Source organism: Eschscholzia californica, unplaced genomic scaffold (genome assembly GCF_041429995.1).
Source record: "Eschscholzia californica isolate CP2 unplaced genomic scaffold, dmEscCali1.0.p SCAF_1, whole genome shotgun sequence".
NCBI lineage: Eukaryota > Viridiplantae > Streptophyta > Magnoliopsida > Ranunculales > Papaveraceae > Eschscholzia > Eschscholzia californica.
Genome location: NW_028238198.1, coordinates 64,630,374 through 64,651,435, shown reverse-complemented (window position 1 = coordinate 64,651,435; position 21,062 = coordinate 64,630,374). Strand labels below are relative to the sequence as shown.

The 21,062-nt window shown below is 35.9% G+C and overlaps 3 protein-coding genes across 8 annotated transcripts; 2 read left to right on the top strand and 1 right to left on the bottom strand.

Annotated features, from left to right (window-relative positions):
- Nucleotides 1–1,741: 1,741 nt before the first annotated feature.
- Nucleotides 1,742–4,853, top strand: LOC147568246 (cell number regulator 8-like). Its single transcript, XM_086654692.1, has 3 exons — nt 1,742–2,256; nt 3,507–3,709; nt 4,430–4,853. Exons 1-3 carry the CDS (start codon nt 1,995–1,997, stop codon nt 4,673–4,675), a joined length of 711 nt encoding a protein of 236 aa, XP_086510818.1. The 5' UTR covers nt 1,742–1,994; the 3' UTR covers nt 4,676–4,853.
- A 526-nt stretch (nt 4,854–5,379) lies between these two features.
- Nucleotides 5,380–8,499, bottom strand: LOC147568245 (DNA-binding protein S1FA-like). Its single transcript, XM_086654693.1, has 3 exons — nt 8,167–8,499; nt 8,001–8,065; nt 5,380–5,829 (listed from the first exon to the last, which is right to left on the bottom strand). The coding sequence occupies exons 2-3, from the start codon at nt 8,001–8,003 to the stop codon at nt 5,608–5,610; spliced, it is 225 nt and encodes a 74-aa protein (XP_086510819.1). The 5' UTR covers nt 8,004–8,065; nt 8,167–8,499; the 3' UTR covers nt 5,380–5,607.
- A 3,535-nt stretch (nt 8,500–12,034) lies between these two features.
- LOC147568244 (uncharacterized) lies at nt 12,035–18,631 on the top strand. 6 transcript variants are annotated; one of them, XM_086654686.1, is made up of 5 exons: nt 12,035–12,221; nt 15,140–15,302; nt 15,520–15,791; nt 16,917–17,105; nt 18,138–18,631. In XM_086654686.1, exons 3-5 carry the CDS (start codon nt 15,555–15,557, stop codon nt 18,234–18,236), a joined length of 525 nt encoding a protein of 174 aa, XP_086510812.1. In that variant the 5' UTR covers nt 12,035–12,221; nt 15,140–15,302; nt 15,520–15,554; the 3' UTR covers nt 18,237–18,631. The 6 variants fall into 6 exon arrangements, with proteins under 6 accessions (XP_086510812.1, XP_086510815.1, XP_086510814.1 ...); XM_086654689.1 differs by having other exon boundaries at nt 12,107–12,221; nt 15,593–15,791; XM_086654688.1 differs by having other exon boundaries at nt 12,112–12,221; nt 15,159–15,302.
- Nucleotides 18,632–21,062: the final 2,431 nt, after the last annotated feature.

Here is a 21,062-nt window from a genome sequence, read left to right as displayed (position 1 = left end):
TTTATTGGATTGAAGAGGGACATGTGTATTAAGAACAACTCTAGTGCGGGCCGGGAGCAGGCCATAATTTCAAAATTATGGCCTGCGCCCGACCCTACAGCGTGGGTCGGCTGGGGCAGAGGCCCCAGCCGACGCTTCAGTGGCCCCTAACATTAGGGACTACTGAAGTTGTCTCCAATGTGACCGTTGGGGACCCAACGGTCACATTGGGGACACTCCCAGCCGTTGGAGCAAATCCAACGGTTGGAAATGGGTTCAACCCCTATAAATAGGGGTTGAACCTATTCCTTTCAATCCACACTCTCTTCATCCTCTCCATTTCCTTTCATCTCTCTTGATCCTCTCTATTTCATTTCTATCTCTCTTTCTTTCAAATTTTTTTTAATCTTTTCATTTATTTTCCTATGGATTCATTAAACATCAACAATTTCGACAACCAAAGTTATATGGAAATGTTGTCCCCTAATTCTACTTACCCGTCGGCTCAATTAGGAGTTGATGATTATGAAGTATGTGATGATTCTTCGGTGCAAGAAGGGACGACTTCAACAAAGACAACTAGACGGGAACCGTATAAGCCGGATGAATATATTTTACTTGCTAATTGTTATTTGAAAATCACATTTGATGCGGTTGTCAGAAATAGTCAAAAATATAAAGTATTTTGGCAAAAAATATCGGATGAATATAATGCGAATGCAAAGTTTCAACGCACACTTAGAAGTTGTAAATCTCGTTTCAGTGAGATAAGCTCAGAATTTCAAAGTTTTATATTTAGTTTGAGGATAATAAATAAAGTTCCAAAAAGCGGGGAAAACGATTATGACCGGGTAATTGTTTTAAACTTTTTAATTTTTTTTTTCTATCTTTTCACTACATAATATATACTTAATATATATTTTGTTTATTTCAGTTACAAAGAGCACTTGAAATGTATAAAAAAAATCACCAAGAAAAAGGGTTTAGGTTCCAACATGTTTACAAAATTTTGATGACACACAACAAGTGGATGGCAGACATGCCAGGAGAGTCAACATCCGGCGAAAGAGATTCTAATACCAATCCATCGGAAGAAAGACCAATTGGCCGTAAACAAGCCAAAGCAAATGCAAGAGTTGGCGAACCATCCACACATTCTACTGCTTCAAAAACTCTGAATGAGGGATATTGGGAAAAAAAATGAAGAATCCCAACAGAGATCAACAACTTTGACGGAAGTTGTACGGGTTCAACAAGAGACCCTACGGATGCAACAAGATTTTCTACAAGCAAATAAGGAACACAAGAACCGACAATATGTGATCGACTTAATGAAGATTGATATTAGGCCTCTCGACGAACATGCTGCAAGAATACTGACAGCAACGCGAGAAGCTTGGTTCAACGGTCTACCACGAGACCCAAGAAACCCCTTTTAGTTATTTTTAATTAATTTTTCTATTGTTGTTTAGTCGTATTTAAGTAGTTTTAAATTCTTAATCAATTATTAGTTGTAATCAATGTTTTTTAAATTGAATTTTATCAAGTAAATTAGGAAATCTCATTTTCAAATTTTCGGCCTCAAAAGAGGCTGGGGTTAGAGCTGAATTTTAGAGGCTGAGATGAGGCCAAAAATTTTGCGTGAAAAAGTGGTTTTTTCGGCCTAAGACAGACTGGGGTTAGAGTTGCTCTAAGTATAGAGACTTTAGCGATCTCCATTGGAGACCAACAAAAGTTAGAGTGTCTCTCTATATCGACTTTTAGGAAAGAGAATCTCTTTTGACCCTTGACACTTAGGATTTTTAGAGTGTTTGTTTAGTGTCCCATCGGAGATGCTCTAGGTGTAGTGAAGAATTCAAGAACAAACCTTATCCGAGTATAATAATGACTACGATCTAGTCTTCTTTCATAATAATCGAATAAATACAATAACTTTGATTTTTCTTCCTCAATTGCTTCTATATATATTTTCCTCTCTCTCTCTCTCTATTTTCTTTTTCTAGGGTTTTTCATTAATGGCGAATTCTGAAGAATCAAGTCCTCTTCTTCCTGAACAAGGCAAAAATCAAGAAACCACCGACAAGATTTCATCAACAAAATCAATGGCGACGGATACTGGGTCGGAATATGGTGTCAAAGCTGGATGGACAGCCGATGGATTGCCTTTAGGCCATGGAAGTGTAATTGGTGAACCGATTGGTCGTAATCAATGGGATTCCAGTCTATTTGCTTGTCTTGGCCGGAATGATGAGTTTTGCAGTAGTGATCTTGAAGTCTGTAAGTTATTTATGTTGAATTTGACATCAAATCAAAATCGTGTTTTTTTCTTGGAATTTTATTACATGATTTCATCAGATCTGGTATTTGAATTTCATTAGGTTTTTAGTACCTAGGTTAAAATTTGTTGGTATGGAACCAAAATCATATAAGATACTTAAAATATTGAAGTGTTAGGAGTTCCCTTTTTGAAGAACATGAATCTCATTAAGTGTTGATTTCATTAAATTGACTGCCAAATTTTGAGTATGGGAAATGATAGATCATTTATCTAAAGTAGTTCCTTAAACAAGAAAGGGTTTCTACTTAATGAAAACTATCTAAGAACATTCTATATATATATATATGTATATACAACAAGAAACTACATGGACCCTTATTAATACTAGATTACTAGTTATAGGAACTCCTCAAAAAAAAAATAGGAACTCCTCAAGATGGATTTAAGTTTTGTGAAAGAATAATCATCGTAGTTCCTGATCCATGTCACATCAGATACGAAATTTAGAGATGATTATTGGTTCGGAAAATGGACGGCTCGTGCATTCATTCAAAAAACCATAACCGGAAAACCGTTTTTGACTCTTTTCAGCAACTATAAACGTCAACTGAAGGAGTGTTTACTTCGGGGAGATTATGTAAGCAAACAGTTAATACCATTTTCTGCCTCCACACATAAAACGTTTGAAAGTTGTCCCGCTATGAGGACTATATGATGCAGCTTTTGTCTGGAAAGCTTTATTATCAAAAGAGCGCGTAAATTGAAATCGGAGACTAGTTTAGTTCGCCAACTAGGGAATAGGGACTAGGGCGAGTAAATCTAGACCTGTAGGATTATACATATATGTATTTATGTACATAATTAGACATAAATGTCTATTGCTTTCTGAATTGTTATACCAAATTGACTCTAGAGAGTGTTTTGCTATAGTTGCTCTTATTAATTAGAAACTTTGCAGGTTTATTTTTCAATTTTTTGGCCGACAAAACGTATAGAATAAATAACAAATTGGTACTTCAAGACTAAAAATCTCATTATTTCCTAGATTAGAGTTTCTAGTATCAAACCTAGGAAGTAAACTAAAGATTGTTGGCTAAAAGAGTCCCATCAATATCACATATGAATTTAGTATGTCTTTTATTCTTTGATTGCTATTTCTGAGCTGCTTGATGTTGTAAATTTACCTTGCTTGGTAGGATGTGATCTTCATCATATGCATCTCAGTCTGACACTCTTATTATCTCTCCAGGTCTTCTTGGAGGTATGGCACCTTGTGTGCTATATGGGAGTAATGTGGAGAGGATGGGGTCTTCTTCTGGCATCTTTGCAAATCACTGCTTGACCTACACTGGTCTTTACATGCTTGGACAATCACTTGTGGGTTCAAACTGGCTGGCACCTTGGTTTACATATCCTAGCCGCACAGCTGTACGCAGAAGATTCAATCTTGAGGCAAGTTATCTTCTGTTACTTTTCTATACGAAGTCTGTAGATATTCAAATATCTAAGTATCAATAAGAGGCAACAAACTGGATAAATAGAACCACATGTTCGGGCTAGTAACTGTTATGTCTGCTTATCGATTTTGATGGGGTAGTGACCCATCTTTATCATTGCATATAGCTGATGGTGTGTCATTTTCAAGTCTGATCGAAATCTAACTTGAGGTTTGAAATGACTTGAGATTCTTTTTGAAACGAAAATGACTTGAGATTCAAATTGACTCAAGTCAGATATCAGAATGTTTGTTTCTATCTGAATCATGATGTCTAACTCGTCTAAATGGATGATTTAGATTGATTTTGGGTCTATTTGATTCAGACGAGTTCAGGCATTTCAGAAAATGAAAAAATAAAACAAATGCCACCTTATTGACTTGGACGATCTATTTCCGGCCCTCTATTTTGTAGTTGATTTTTTTTATCTGGGATGATCACGCTTCTCCTTTTTCAAGTTCATTTGAGGTTTCTGCGAATATATCCACGTCCCATCTAAAGCTGTCTTGCCGTTGTTCATACAAGTAACGTAGTCCAAACTTGAAACGGGTAGTATTATAAAACCTTCGAGTAGCTCAGATATATAATATATGATTTGGTTGAAAATCTACATGGTAGGGGTGCTTTACTGGCATATATTCATTTTCTTTTGTTGTTTTGTCAACGGGGAGAACAGGGCACCTGTGAGTCACTCTCTAGATCATGTGGATGTTGTGGAAGCATAATAGAAGATGAGGTGCAGAGAGAGCAGTGTGAGTCAACATGTGACTTTGCAACTCACTTCCTCTGCCACAGTTGTGCTCTCTGCCAGGAAGGACGGGAGTTACGTCGTAGGATGCCACATCCTGGGTTGACTGCTGCTCCAGTTTTGGTCATGATGCCGCCGACTGATCAGGTGATGGGCCGAGGTGGTGTTGTATGAAGTGGTTCTTTTTGCAGCTTAACACATTTATACTTTTATATTACCTGTTGAAGTGTTATATTTCGAAACTCGTACAATTTGTAACAATATTCTAGTATCAGTGAAAACTGCAGTAGGATAAAACACGTTTCTGTTGCCTCAAATCATAAATATATAAATAAATAATGAGTTATTGTGATGTTTAAGTTTTCGGATATGTTGAAAAATGCATCAGAAAAGTGAGTCCTTGACTGGCACCAATGTAGTGTGCTTCTGGTTTTGGCAAATGAGCAGGAAAATAAACGGTTGATCTTTTGTCATTGAACCTATATTAATTTGTTTATAAGATAGCAGAAAAATAAACAGTTGATCTTCTGTCACTGAACTTCTATCGTGGCGATATGGACACGGTCCGGGTTTGAAACCGGATGGGCCAATACTTGAAGACAAGTAGACATCTACAAAAGTGTATATACATAATAGATTGTACCAAAACATTCATTGCATGGCCCGTTTTGGTGTTCTATACTTAGATGGGGATAGGTTTGTATAATCACACTTCTAGTTTCCTTTGTTATTCTCTGGGCGTGTCCACTTTTGGAGCACAGGTTGTTACATTTACAGGCCCATATCACCTGTGGAGGGAGGGTGTAAACCAAGAAATAGAACGGATAAAAGCATGACCAGAGTGATATACCAAATCAGAAGAGCAAAACATTACAAGATGAACAGTAAAACCATTTAGAAAGGCAGATCTCAAGAAGATGATAAATGTGTCGATGGTGATAGTCACAGATCAAAGTTTAAAGTTTCAAAGCCTGCAAATTTAACTTAAACTTTGAAGTATTTCCATAGGTTACTCTTCAACCTAAATTAACAAGAACCACCCTTTCTCTGAACATGTCTACCGATATCAAGACTCAAGAAACTCAAACTAAAGATTCTCGGGGCTCCTATTCTCCTGGTGCAGATACACCCTGCCTCAGCTTTTCCTTCTTTAGCTTCTTCTTGGATACGGGCTTCTTCTTCTTTGGTCCAATAGTTTTCTGCGCGTACACATAAAGAACATAGTTCCCTACTAGGAATGTCAGCAATAGCCCAACAACGACAAGCAACACTATCAGTCCTGGGTTGAACCCTTTTGCTCCGATATCGTTTTTAACACCCCCCTTATCCTGTTATACATGGATTAAGTATGTCATATTCTACATTTCACCAAATGAAGATAAACAGAAAGACGAAAAGTAAACAAAACAATGTTAATTGATATGCATAAATCAAGACAATATCAATTAAGATATTATACAATAAAGGTACGATGGGCCTAGCTGGTTTTTCCACCAGGTGTTACAATCTCCTATTCCTGTACGACTAATTAATTAACAGTAATTACCCGACAATAACAGGAATACGTCAGTCGTTTCCCTTTTTGAAATTGGGGGTACATTGGTCATTACCCACTTTTTACCAAGCTGTTTGAGAAAACAATTAGCTTGAACAATAAGGATATGACTTAGATCGAATTTGTCCCTGAAGTGAATAAAAAATCCCTTGGTCGAAGACAGAACATGTAATATAAACCTGAGTTGGTAACCTCATGATGGGATAGATAGATTTCAGGCTGGAACCTCGCTACAGTAACTAAAAGGTTCTAAATAGAAAGTCATTGATTGAGCTAGCAAGTAATTAAAAACCTGCGTTGGTGACGTGATGAAAAGAAGACGTCGGCTGAAAACCTGGTAACTGTCCTAAGCTCCCGACATGTTAGCGAGTAAGAAGCGAGCAGAATAACTAAATTGTTTCTTCCTCAGTTAATTATCCATCTCATCCTTATCTAGTGATTTATCTCCTCTTCAATATGTACAATATCTCATATTCCAAGAACAATCTTCCTGTTTCTCTTCTTGAGCATATATGCAGCAATATCAACACTTGGGCATTCAAACAGTTACGGATGTAATTTTATCATATATTTATATTGTGTAAGAAATGGTGAATGTGTTCATCCTTCAGAGCAGGAGGTGCTCAGTCAGAGATACTGAGTAGCTGTACTTGGTCACTGAGAGCCAGACAGAAAAAGTGTTATTACATGTCATATGTTTATCCTATTCTTCCAAGAGAGACGACGTTAGTGGTATGTGCCCTTTTGCGCGATATATGCTCAAATGCAATAGAAAACGTGAGTATCCCAATAAAATGGTAACATTTTGAGTGAGATGTTATTAGTAAAACTTATATGAAGAATACCACCAGACTACAATTTTAGAAATAAAAGTCCATAGATGCTACAATAAAAGGTAGAATTCTATAGTAGCTACAAGCTTTACAGCAACATGTAACAACAGTATGAGTATCATTGAACAAGGATCCAAGGAATGCCAATGGACTTATTATCGCAACCGAGTTTGTTATTTTAGGCTACCAATAAATACAAAAACTTCCTATAAACAAGTAAGCTTAATGAACAATCTGGAAAGGACTTGTTCAGTGGCAGACTATAAACTAGAAAGAGGGGGAAGACATGCTGCAAGGTTTCATGTCTCTATTTCTTGACACTTGACATTAAGATATCGCAATTGCTCTGATCTTCTGAATAATATATTGTCAAATAATTTTTTAGCTTTTATTTATAATTTACTACCTAGTTTTATTGCCCCATTATAATCTTTCTTGTGCTTAATAACCAAAGCCGATTTCTCACCGTGACCTCACATCTAACTTGGGCTTCGACCTCGAGTCACCAACGTAGTGCATTGATTACATACTTTATGTATCCATTTCGCTCCCGTTGTAATCAATAGTTGTACGAGCGCGTCGATGTAAGTGTTTAGTTAGTAAAACTGTAGCCAAGTGCTATTTCGATAGTATTGAACTATGAAGTCGTCCGTGTGGGATCAAGGGTACAAGTCGAATTTATTACATGCATTGAACAATAACCTTGTGATCTACCAAATTAGAAATATTAGAGCTTTCTGTTCAGCTAAAAAAATCGTTCTTTAAAAGTCAATTGGATAACCAAAAACAATTCACAAATTCACAGATCAGGTATCTAGAAGTCAATTGGATAACCAAAGTAATCTTTAGACAAATTGTTTCAGTATGAGAAGGCGAGGAACTAAATTTCAAACAATAGAATCTATAAATATCAAATCATCCACCTAACCCAATGGCGAAACACAAAAAGTCAAAAACCCTAAATCAAAATACCATTTTCCCCAATTAATCTAAACCAAACAGTAAACACAAAATGAGAACCGATCGTCAAGATAAACAAACATATTTACTTAAAAGCAGTAATTCGATCAAATAAACAAATGAATTAGGGTTTTGAGATATAGAATTATACCATGTGGTCGTACGAAATTCAGATCCCTCAATCGACTTAATCAAGGACGACAAATCTACCCTTATCTAGCATTGACAAAAGGTAAAAGAAAAAAAGAAAATCAAAATAATACTCAAAAGATGGATCAATCTGAATCAAAAATTTTAGAGAGAGAAAGTGAGAATACCTGTAAAAAGAAGGATCTTGGGTGAAAGATGAAAACAAGGGTTTGTTCTTTTTAATACCAGAATGAGTTTCTGTTTCAGCTGCTGGATAATAAAGACAGATCTCGTGATTTTCGTCCGGTATTCGCTGACGCGGAATTCTTACCCTTTTCTGGTTCTTAAGGTTCCGGTTTGTTCTGATTTAGCTTATTTGGTTTTGGTTCTTGGGTGTTAAAAGAACCAATTTTTGGGTTCAGTTCATTTCTTGCTCATCGTGCACTTCACGTTTGATTTGATTCAAGTTGTTGAGTGGGTCTTTGTTAGCTCAAGTCCACCTAAATGAAACTACAAGTAACACTGTGATTTAACGATCTCTCTATCAATTATTATAGTCTTCATTACTTTGACTTAATGTGCAATAAACTACTCCTATATGATGGGACAATATTCTCACTTCCAACTATTTTACGGGAGGATCTACTATTTTATATCTGTTGTCAAACACGACATCCATTTGAATCAATAGTTTTTATTTTGTGCTTAATAGATTCTCACAATCTTTTGCAGATAAATCATTTTAGTTCAATTGGAACTATAGAGTTTGGCAATTATACAATTATACGTATATTAATTATTTTTACAAAATTACTTGATTATTTAGACTCTCTATCAAGGTAAAAGATTTGATATCAGTGACCGATAAGGGAGGGAATGGGGTGGGCACGGGCAGTTGTGGATACTTATGCATCTACAACGACTTTAAAAATAAAATCCGGGTTATAATTTTTTGGGTGCTTCTAAAGGCACCAAGCCAAAAGACTGTTAGCATCCATCTCTATTAGCACCAGGCCCAACTGCTAATTTCTCTGTTAGCACCGTTCAACTATGTAGGCACCAGTCAAAGCCAACTTAACCCTAACACCTCCATCCGTTTATCACAAAATCAAACAAAATCTATCGGACGGACTGAACCAGTCCAAGCCTTAAGAGGACCAAACAGATCCGTTGATCCGGGACTTAAGAGGACCAAACGGATCAGGTGATCCGGGACTTAAGAGGACAAAACGGATCAGCTGATCCGAGACCTAGGAGGACCAAACGGATCAGCTGATCCGGGACCTAGGAGGACCAAACGGATCAGCTGATCCGGGACCTAGGAGGGCCAAACGGATCAGCTGATCCGGGGCTTAAAAAAACATCCCAATCCTCACTCTCTTTCTCGTGAACTCGACCATGACCAGCTCCTCTGCTACTTCTCGCAAGGTTTTCTTCATCTTTCTCTCTCTAAAAACCCTTATTCTCATCTCTCTCTTTCTACCTTTCTGAATCTTGCAATCTTTCTTCTACATTTACAAAGGGGATATAGAAGGAATGAAGATGAACATGAGAAGGAAGAGGAGAGAAAATGAGTTTATTTTGTGGATGAAATTTGGTGAAGAAGGAAGAAGAGAGTGGACCCATTCTTTTCAATTTTGTGTATTTACTAACAGGAATATAAAGTAAATAAGAAAAAATGAATTTTTTTTACTTACACTATCTAGATGAGCACACATGATTTTTGTTTTGGAAAAAAAATGAATTGGTATTCTTTTTTATTTTGGAGGAAGAAGATGGAATAAGCAAATGAAGGTGAATGTCACCCACATTAAAAACCGGTGCTTATAGAGAACTCGAGTCAATGGCTATTGACCCGAGTCAATAAAATTTCCGGATGCTAACAGCCTTTTGGCCCGGTGCCTTTAGAAACACCCTAATTTTTTGGGTGAAAAATAAGTATTTTTTCCCTCTTCTGCTTGCCCCACTCTTTTTTCGCTTTTTTTCTTTTTGATGAAACACTCTTTTTTCGCTTTACTGCAATAAGGTTGTCGGCTGATGACACTTAAACATTTTCTCATTTTCTTCCTCCTCTTTTTTCATCATCTCCACTACTTACTTTTCTCTTTCCCTGTGTCTCCTCAATGTTGTCACCATTTCATTTTCTCCTCGCTCTCTCTCTCTCTCTCTCTCTCTCTCTCTCTCTCTTCAAGCAAAGGGGAGGACTTACTTCACGCGAATCTCGTGTTCTTGTCTGGCTGTTCTCCTCAAACCATGTCAGGTGTTCCGCACAAAGAGGACTTTGCCCCACAGTGGAACAAAGACGGAGGAGGAGAAAGGAGGAGCTGATTTTAAAAAAAAAAAGATCATCGGCGATGGAAGTCTGTGGGCGGTCTTTGTCGGCTTGCGAAGAAGAAGTGGTGATGGGCTGAAGGAAAAAAAAAAATCTACTCCAAAAATTTTTGAAACTTTGAATTATTTCCACTACTCAGCCTACAAAATTTCAAACACAATTTTTCTATGTTATTATTATTTTTCCTTTCGGGTATGCTATCAATAATACTCTCATTTTCTTCAACAAGAAAAAAAAAACTTCAACTACACACCTACTACCAATAAAAACAATTAAATTATTCATCTATTCTCATTTTTTTATTACTGTGTAATCATATTTTTAGCCATTTCGTTTTTCCAAATACTGATACTATTAAAAATATTTCATTGCTATTTATTTTCCAACAACTTTTTTAGGTCAAATTTCCATAAAAATATTGAATTGTGTTTTTTTTTTGTTGAAACATCGAATTATGTTGTTATGGCACGAAAATTTTCCTTTGTTACAACAAAAAATTGAAAAAAAAATAATTACTAATAAACTTTTCTAAAAATTACACATAATATCTGTAAACGATGGTATAACCTGTGCCCAGTGAGCACGGACATATCTATAATCTCAACCTTCTGAGATAACTTTGGGGGTAATCTTAGCCATTAAAGATAATTTCGAGAATTTTAATCTCAACCCTTGAAGGTAAATTTGAGAAACGTAATCTCAACTCTTAGAGATAAGTTTGGGAGGTGTAATCTTAGTCTTTGAAGATGAGAGCATATTCTAAAACAGATACCCTCCTCTCGATATTTTACCGAAAAATAAGTGTGACATGCCATGTTTGGTTGATGTGACAATATTTAAAAGCGAAAATGAATTTTTCATGTTTTAAATGGAAATTTTTTAAAACGTTTTTCACACCATTTTGAAACAATAAAAACAGCAGAGAAAAAAATGAATTTTTCATGTGTTTAGATGCAAAACTTTTCAAATGATTTTCGCACCATTTTAAAATAATAAAACAGTAGAAAATCGATCTTCATGGGAAAATTGACTATTTTCATCTATTTTCCCGTGTGACAAACAAACCCTAATATTTCCCTTTGTGAAAGTTAATGTTTTCCCAAGGAAAATAGTTCTCCACCAAAAATTCGGAGGTCCTCCTATAGTCATATTGCCAATACTTTTTGTACGTTTGTTTAGCCATTTTTTTTGGGTTCCGTTAGTTAATTCAATGTTCACCTCAACACATTATGTTTCTCTATCTAAAATAGCATAATTTTGAGGGAGGATTACTGAAATCCTCATCTTTTGAAAACGTCTCTACATAAATCGCCACATTTTTGAATAATTACATTTCCCCCCACCTTGTGTTAGATTTAACAGAGAACTACCGTTAGTGATAGTGTAATTGCGACTAAGGCCATTGCTAAATAACGACGGTTTCGGACACCAAGTTGGACCGCCTTCGATGGAATGTAGGGGCGCTTATAACATTAATCCTCCTTCTTCCTTTCTGAAAGGGGAATTACTGAAACCCCCACCTTTTCAATATGCACATTACTGAAACCCCCACCTTTTTGAATTTTTCCGTCCACCTTTTCAATATGCACATTACTGAAACCCCCACCTTTTTGAATTTTTCCGTCATATTTAACGGGGTAGGGCCGTTAGTGAGGTGGAATGACCGAAAAGCCCATTTGTTAAACAAGGCCACCCTTTATGAATGCAAAAAACTGGGCGCCTTCGAGAAAACACGTGGGGGCAAATAACCTTATATATCTTCTCCCACCAAAGCACGGGTCCACGGGAGAACCACCATACCGAGCTGCTCCCTGCCGAAGGTTCTCTCTCTCTATCTCTCTCTTGTAATCCATTGAAGGTTCTCTCTCTCTCTCTCTCCCGGTACCGAGCACCTCCATTACTGAACCGAAGGTATTCTCTCTTTATCTCTCTAGGGTTTTGCATGATTCCAGTTGTTGAAGTCTCTCTCTTTATCTCTCTAGGGTTTCGCATGATTCCATTACTGAAACCGAAATGCTTTGTAGTTCCAATTCATCTCGTGCCCCTTTTCCTTAACCTAGCTACAATTTCTTGTTATGATAATTACTTGATCATAAAAGATATACCTAAATTTTATTATGAACTCATCAATCTTATTACATTAACAGATTCATCACAATAGAATCTTCCATGAGAGGTGTTTGTTAAAATGTTTGAATGAATTTTGGTGGTCATAATTATATCATTTTGTCACAATAGATAAATGAGTGTTGCACTGCTGCTAATGGAATTTCAAATTTGTGATTGGGGTGAAGTGTTGAATTTTTTTTCCCTTGGAAAGTCCAAAGTTAGCCGACAACATACACTTTGTCGTAGCTAGAGCTCTTTGAAAACTGTATGTGTCGAACCTTTGATCCATATTAAGAGGCCCATAATAGATCTTTTCCTAAACTGAAAATCTAGTGCTCCGAGTTCCCCAATGCCGAATTCACCATAAAATAAAGTCTTTTATAGACACTTAACCACCTTTTAGTGAAGAGACTGAGTGGTTTTTTTTTGGAAAACTGAGTGGTTGTTAGATTCAATTTTTGGCCTAAAGACTATTGAATGCATTTTGTATAAGTTAGGTAAGAGAGAAGGATATGATGCTTATTTATTAATGTTGGAATATCTCCTTGTCTCACATTTCATCTCTTCTTCCTTATTTGTGAAGTACCTTCCCATGTGCTTGCTAGTCCATTAATAATAAGATGATGATTTGATAGGTTACCCCCTTGAGGCACTAAATATCACTCCTTAATATAGAAAGTATATACCCACTCAACTATATATGTATCTATATAAAAGAGAGCCAATATATTAACTTAGAGAGAAATGACAGGTGAAATAACTAAAACAAATAAGCCTGTACTTATATGAACTTTGACGATTAAGCAACAATTAAGCTGCAAACATATTCTACTAGGTCAGAATGTTGTACATAACTACTATATATTTATTTGTGTTTGATAGTTAATACTTCAAGATTCTCTAAATGAGCAAAGTGCATCTCAAATACCACAACTTAATAGTACATAGAATGGGTTAAACAACTCTTTTCTGTGGGTTAAACCAACAATGACCAACACAAAATACAAATAATACTAGCATTCTTGAAAAGGTGGGGGTTTCAGTAAGAGGCCAAGTCTGTTTAGAAAAGGTGGGGGTTTCAGTAAGTGTATCAAAAAGGTGGGGGTTTTTGTAATTATAAATGAAAGGTGGGGGTTTCAGTAATCTGCATTATGAAAAGGTGGGGGTTTCAGTATCGCCCCTTTCTGAAATCCCCAAATTAACAGAGGGAAGAATCATAAGCTAGGGTTCCATTCGAAGAATCAAATCTAGGGTTCCATTCGAAGAATCAAATCTAGGGTTCCGTTCGAAAAGGTGCACCGACTTGGGCAATTTCAGACTCCATTCGAACTAGGGTTCCGTTCGAAGAATCTCTCATCTCCAGGTACTCTCTCTCTTCGTACTCCATTCGAACTAGGGTTTTTGTAATCTATGGTTCCATTTTAACAGTACGAACTTGGGAAATTTCGGATTGGGATGAAAGGTTTGTCTGAAATTTTAGATGAAAGGTTATAGAACTTGTAATCTAGGGTTCCATTCAGTTAGAATACCATAAATAATAGCTCGATTTAGATGAAAGGTTATAGAGCTTGTCTTTTATAATTCTTAATGGAGTATAAATCAAATGGAGTATAAAGGATGAGGAAATTTGATAGCAGCTCTGAAATCACTTGTCTGAAATTTCGTCATTGATTTATACTCCATTTGATAGCATTTCAACTCCATTTCACACTCCATGGAGTATATTTCAACTAATGAAATGCTCTGAAATCACTTGTCTGAAATTTTATACTCCATTTGGATTGATCATGTCCCTTGATTTTGAAAACCTGGTGTAATCTGTTAATGAATTAGTAAAACATGGTGTAATATGTAAATGGGCAAGAAAGTAATATTGAAAAGTTTAAAGTTAAGTCTAGCAGAAGGTGGTGGAAAATGTAATTATTAAAAAAAGGTGGGGATTTATGTAAAGACGTTTTCAAAAGGTGGGGATTTGAGTAATTCGCCCAAAGCTTAACTTGATCTATTGAAACAATCCTAGAATTGTTTGAGATTTCTTGCATCTTGGTTAAGGGTTTATTCTGGTTTGTCAGTTACTTGATGACTTTGTTTATTCTGTCTTTGGTTTTAGATACTGTTTTTTCATCTTCATTTCATGTGAATTTAGATATGGTGTAAGTTATAATTTGATTGTTTCTGCACAGTTTGACTGGAACTGTAGTAGTTGTTGCCAATTGGATTTTGGTTTATCTTTGATTGACCTAGGGTTTGATAATCAAAGAGTTCTCCTTAAGCTCAATAGACGATGTTATGAAATTAGGTGAAATTTAGTAATTTTAGGTCTTCATACAGAAAATTTGCGTTTGGTTCATTAAAGAGACTATTATGCCCTTAATTTGAGGTTATTATTTTTCATATTTGTCCGTAGGTAGATAAGAACGTTTTGAATTATTTGACCTACATCTGGGTTAGTGATGAAGACCTTTTACATCATTTCTTTAAGGTTTATTGATGTTCAGTGCAGTAATACTAACTTCAGCGTTTGCGATCATAATGATCTTGTTGATTGACGGGTTATTTGTGAAGCTAAAATTTGGATTTCCAGATTTTCGGTTTAGGTTCCAGTGATCTTTGCACAGTATGTATGATATTTTCTGGCCAAATTGGTTGTAGTATTTTATTAATTCATTCACAAGATGTACTCATATACGGTTATATTTCTCTTTGCTATCCGATTATAGGAGAATTTTGAGCTAACAGGAGAAACTGAAGGTGGCGACGGTGGCTGAGGTGGTGAAACTGAGGTAGAACATCAGAAGAGGTTGAAGGAGAATCCAAATTGAGATTTCTTCTTTGTCATCGTTGTCGTTGTCAGTTGTCTTCATCGGATTCAACACTCTCAAGGTATACCTCTAGTTCATAATCATCTTACTGATTAACAATCCTTTGCCAAATTCGTAAGACCTTGAAACTGACAAACCCTAGATAGATAATGAGAGAAAGATCTCTACTAATCCATTTTGTTTCTTCTTGAAATGTAAACCCTTAGTATATACTTTTAAGCGCTCCATATCTGAAACTCACCACCATTTCTCAAATTCTCACTCCTTTATTTTTCTAGGGTTTTGAAAACTTTCTTCGAGCATTACTGTTATTATGAATCGAATTTTTGGTTCTTTGTTGCAATCTCGGAGGTTGGTGCATACACATAATGGCCCTAGTGAAACCCTAAAGAGGAAGATTGTGGAAAAGAAGAAAATGAAGGATATGAAACGTAAGAAGAACGAATTCCTTGTTAATGTTCCAGAATCAGCAGCTTGGCTTGACACATTAAAGATGCCAATGCTTCTCACTGCTGTTGCTGTTGCTCTTTTTGCTAAAATTCTCATGATGGTAATGTTTTGCCCTAACCTTCCTTCAATGTGTCTATATATACATACATATATATATTGAGAGAGACAGAGAGAGACAGAGAGAGAGAGAGAGAGAGAGAGAGAGAGAGAGAGAGGTTACATTCTCAAAGTCTAAACCAAATTATTGGCTGAGAACTCTTCACTTATAGTTAGGTGTGTTTTCATTATTTGAATCTAAATAATTCAAATTAAACAGACCCCAAAGTCAACCCAGATCGGCCCCCCGCACGAGTCAGATGATTTTACTCGACAAGAAACCCATGCTAAACCGGGTCTCACAGCAGAATAACATGGAGCCTCTTGGGCTAACCTACACGCCCAAGTAATAAAAGGGAAACAGCAGTGTAACGTGGAGCTTTTTTAGAGGCTAATCTACACACCCAAATATTGAAAGGTGCCTGAAACTGTTTCCACTAGAGAAGAGGATGAGGGCTCCGTCGACTGAGATCCCTTGCCCGCAGCCTTGAGTGGTAATGCCGGCCGAAAGAAGCTTACTCGAGCCTGTCCTAAAACGGGTGTTGCAGCAGCATAACATGGAGCTTTTTTTGGCTAACCTACACGTCGAAGTAATTAAAGGTGCTCGAAACCATTTCCACTAGAGAAGAGGATGCGGAACCCACTGACTGAGATCCCCGACCCTCAGCCTTGAGTGAATGCCAGAAAGCCAAATCTTACAAAATAATGTATAATTCTTACGAAATAATGGACACAAACTTATCTGATATGCATGATTCCCACTGACTGAGTCTGTCCACTAGTTTCTAAATTAACGGGTTGTACTTGCTCATATAATCTTACAAAATAATGTATAATTCTCAATTAATTTGTTCTATGTATTGCTAACCATGTTAAATAAATTAATTTCTTGTTTCTTTTAGTGATGAAATAACAATTATCTGATATGCATTACAAGTTTACAACTTCTTTTTCGAAGTTCTTTGTCAATATATTATCAGGTTCTTACTCATCTTATAATAATAAATATAAAATTCAACAAAGCTGTAATTTCTTGCCATATATATATATATTGGTTTTTGTAACAATTTATTGACAATTTTCGTTATATCAGTATCATCAATCTACTAATACTTTTCTCTTGGAGCAGTATGATGAATCTAAATCTCAAGAAAGGATTGAAAGGAAAATTAGGAATGCTCCTGAAGGTCAAGGGACGGTTAGAATGCTTAGTCCTGAAGAGTGGGAGGAAATCCAAGAAGTGAGGCCAAGAACTCCTTTTGAATCCAAGCTTGCTCGCCAAAATGCACGCTTAAGAACTGATGAACCATTACGCATGGTGAGTTGAGAACATGAATTTCTATTCTTTTTCTTTTCAGCAGTATACTTTACTCATTCACACTTTTCCTCATGTGCTAGCTCCTCATCCATGTCAAAACAAACCAGCTACTCTACAAACGTTGTTAGCTTTTCTTTTGGAACTTGGGGTTTAGGGTTTACGAGAATAAGGTGAAGGTACATAAAGAGAGAGAGACCTTCAGTAAACAAAAGCCTAGGTAGAAGTTTCAATTCAATGCTATGGCTTGAACTACTCTGCCACCTCTCCTCCAAAAGCTTATAACTATAACCCAAATATTGAGTCAATAGGGATTGTTCTTTCTGAATGGAAGAACTTACGTTTATGGGAAGCTCTTTCTGATTATAAGAAATTCATACCTGACACTTTGTTTACTATCTAATCGAACCTATTAAAAGAGAAACAACTAAAATGGCTTTTTCAAGTGCTGATCAGATTAAGAATTTAATTACAATGACATGAAACGGAATGTATGTCTCTGTGCTATGTCACCCTTCTAGAGTTAGGTTTTTCAGTTGCCTTCCAAGCATTTTTATCATTTCTATGCTATGTCAGTGTTAGCTTGAAACAACATTAAGTGTATTTCTGCTGATTTTGCTGCACATCAGTGATTTTTTTTTTTCGAATCCAAATCTAAACTCTGACCTGAATCTGAGTTGGCTGTAGTCATATTTCAAAATGTTTATTTACGTGTATTTCTCATCTGAAGGGCTGGCTTGGACTGAGTTTTAGGTCATTTGAGCCAGACATAATATAAGTCTGAAACTGAAAGCCCATTTTCTTAAACTCAAACGACTCAGTTTCAGACAAATCAGAGTTACGTGAGTCAATTTCAGACAATCGGAAAATCAAGCGCCACCTCAGTCTCTTCTCTCTCTCTAGGCAAACCGTACAATCTTAATGGTCAACCCCACCGATTTCCTCGTGATTTCTGCAATTCTCATGAGCAAAGAGTTGTTTCTGTATTATGTATTTGGCTATGAATAGTATTGTTACCCTAATGCTAATGCGCAGGAAGACGTGAAGGACTGGAGTATTGATGTGCTCACTGATGCACTGACTAGAGTCGAAGAAAGTGTTAGACGTACTAACTCTCCGTCAAACAATCAATAAATATACGTTGCTGGGATGCAAACAATTATTATGATCAAGTCGAAGTCTTGAAATAAATTGATGGTATTTTGTCCCAGTGGATCTAGACAATCTTGTTTTTTTGAACATGAAGATATAAAGGCGATTAAAGGCTGTGGCATATTGGCAGCGGCAGACTAAAGGAATTAAAGCCGAAGGCTAAGGCGGCTAAGGAATATATCTTGCCAGACTTATGATTGGCATTATACGTGCATTCACAAGGAAGGGAAAGAAGCTCAAGCTCAATGTTAGCCTTGCCGTAGTTGGACTTTTAACGTGTGTAACAAATATCAATTTTGTTCGTTGGAATGTGATCTATCGATAATAGTTTTGGAAAAGTTAAACTTTTGGTTAAGAAATAAATTGTTAGCTACCCATATCTTATCTTGAAGCAGAATCTTGACTAGTGGTGTCTTTAAATTTAATTTTTTAAGCGATGAGCTGCGAAGGACTTCAAACTCTAAGGGAGCAGAAGGTGTTATTAGTCCTGACACAAAGACCAATTCTAGGTCTACTTGTTTCTGTATTATGCATGTCCCAAGTCTGATTTGGCTTCTTGGTTGGGGGTTCTTAGTTGTTAAAAGAACCAATTTTTGGGGTTCACTTCATCATTTTCTCATCGTGCACTTCACGTTTCATTTGATTGGAGTTGTTGAGTGGTTCTTTGTTGGCTCAAGTCCACCATAATGAATCTTAAAAAAAAAAAAAAAAGTCCATAATGAAACCTAAATTTAATGATTGACTATATTATTATTTGCACAATCTCTCTTTATTAAATGTACAATGACTTCGTAATATCTCAATTAAATATTGGTCTTTTTTTTTTATGAAAAATTAAATATTAGTCTTAGCTCAACTTATATGATATAAATACATATATGGTGACACAATACTCTTAAACTCCAACTCTATCTTGCAAGAATCTACTATTTTTTTTTGTTAAAAAGACAACCCATCTTTTTAACTAGCTGAGCCCCAAGTAAGTTATAAAAATAGGCTTGAAGGACATTTTTAAAAGCACCAACTTTTAAGAGTCAAAAATACCCTTCATTCAATTAGAAATACCTAGTAATAATCTAACTAATAAATCAGGAACTTGAGATTTCTCATGAACGAACCGAGTTGGATTGTCGACGCCGATTAGAATTTTTGGGGTTTGAATCGATTTTGGCTATAAGATAGGTTGATGTTTTTAGGTTTTGGTGATTTAATCTATTTGCTTGTTGTTTGAAGAGGCTTTTAAGGGGTTTGATTTAGTTTTTGGTTTTAAATTCTAGAGAGAGAAAGTTATATATATTTTCAATGGAAGGAGAATTTGATACTGTTTCAAGGTATAATCCAATTTTTTCATTGCTTTATTTTCACTGAGTTATGACTTATGAATGATGGATGACAATTTGTTAGTTTTGATGTTTATGTTCAAACTCATTTGTTGGATTTATATGGAAGTTGAGAAAGTATAGTTGATGCAAGCACTGGGTTTGATAAAATGCTTGAAAGAGATGGTGTTGCTTGCAATGCAACGTTAGTTGGTTATACAAGACTTAGGTTGGTCGAAATAGCTATAAAGTTGTTAGATGAAATGCCTGTGAGAAATATTTTTTCTTGGACAATCATGATTGGTATTTATGTTCAAATTGAGAATTTCATTAAAGCTTTGGAAGTTTTTCGAAGAAATGTAAACTGATGGTGCTAGAGCTTATAAAATGACTATTATGAATTTTTAGGGGTTTTAGTTAGTTTTTCGATACAACATTCTATTAGACAATATATAATAATTTGTAACAAATTTCATGTTAAATCAATTCAAAAACTAATTTGCAAACCATTTGCATGACATTGCAAGGTGTTTGCAAGGCTCTGCAAGATGTTTACAAGGCTCTGCAAGGTATTTGCAAAGCTTTGCAAGGCTCTGCAAGGTATTCGCAAGGTTGTGAAAGGTATTTGCAAAAGTCATGCAAGGTGTTCGCAAGGCTCTGCAAAGTTTTTGCAAGGCTCTGCAAGGTGTTCGCAAGGCTCTGCATTTGTTTGCAAGGCTATCCAAGGTGTTTGCAAAAACCATGCAAGGTGTTTGCAAGGCTCTGCAAGGTGTTTGCAAGGCAGTGCAAAGTGTTTGCAAGGCAGTGCAAGGTGTTTGCAAGGTATTTTCTTAGACTAGGGTTAGGTTGGTCTTTTTACTGAAATTAAAAATTACATAATTGCCTTCAGGGAGGTGAAGCCTAAAAAACTTTGATGAATCCTTTTTTTACCAAAGTCATAATTTCTTAAGGAGTTTTGACCAAATTCCCGCTTTAAAATTACCCTTTATAAACTCCCTCTTAAAATTTTATAGGAGGCACCTTTAAAACTACCCTTGGGAAGTGGATTGGGACTTTCCCAGACATTTATAAACAAAATGTTCCGTGGACATTTCAAGATATTTCGGATTATTTATTATAGACAAAGACATTTTCAAGACATTGAGTTTGTAGACAAAATGTCTTGGAGACATTTCAAGACATTTGAACCATAGATAAAATGTCCTGGAGACATTTCAAGATCTTGAATCCATTGGCAAAATGTGTAATGCATATTATATTTGTACTAATCAAAAATATATTTTTCGACTTTCGTAGACATCTGTAAATATCTGCGGACATTGATGGACATTTATTATTTTAATACTATTATTATTGTTTAATCAGATGAAATAATATATTTGTACTAACATTTCAAAAATATATTTTTCGACTTTCGTAGACATCTATGAATATGTGCGGACATTGATGGACATTTGGTGGGCATTTACTATTTTGATATTATTATTAT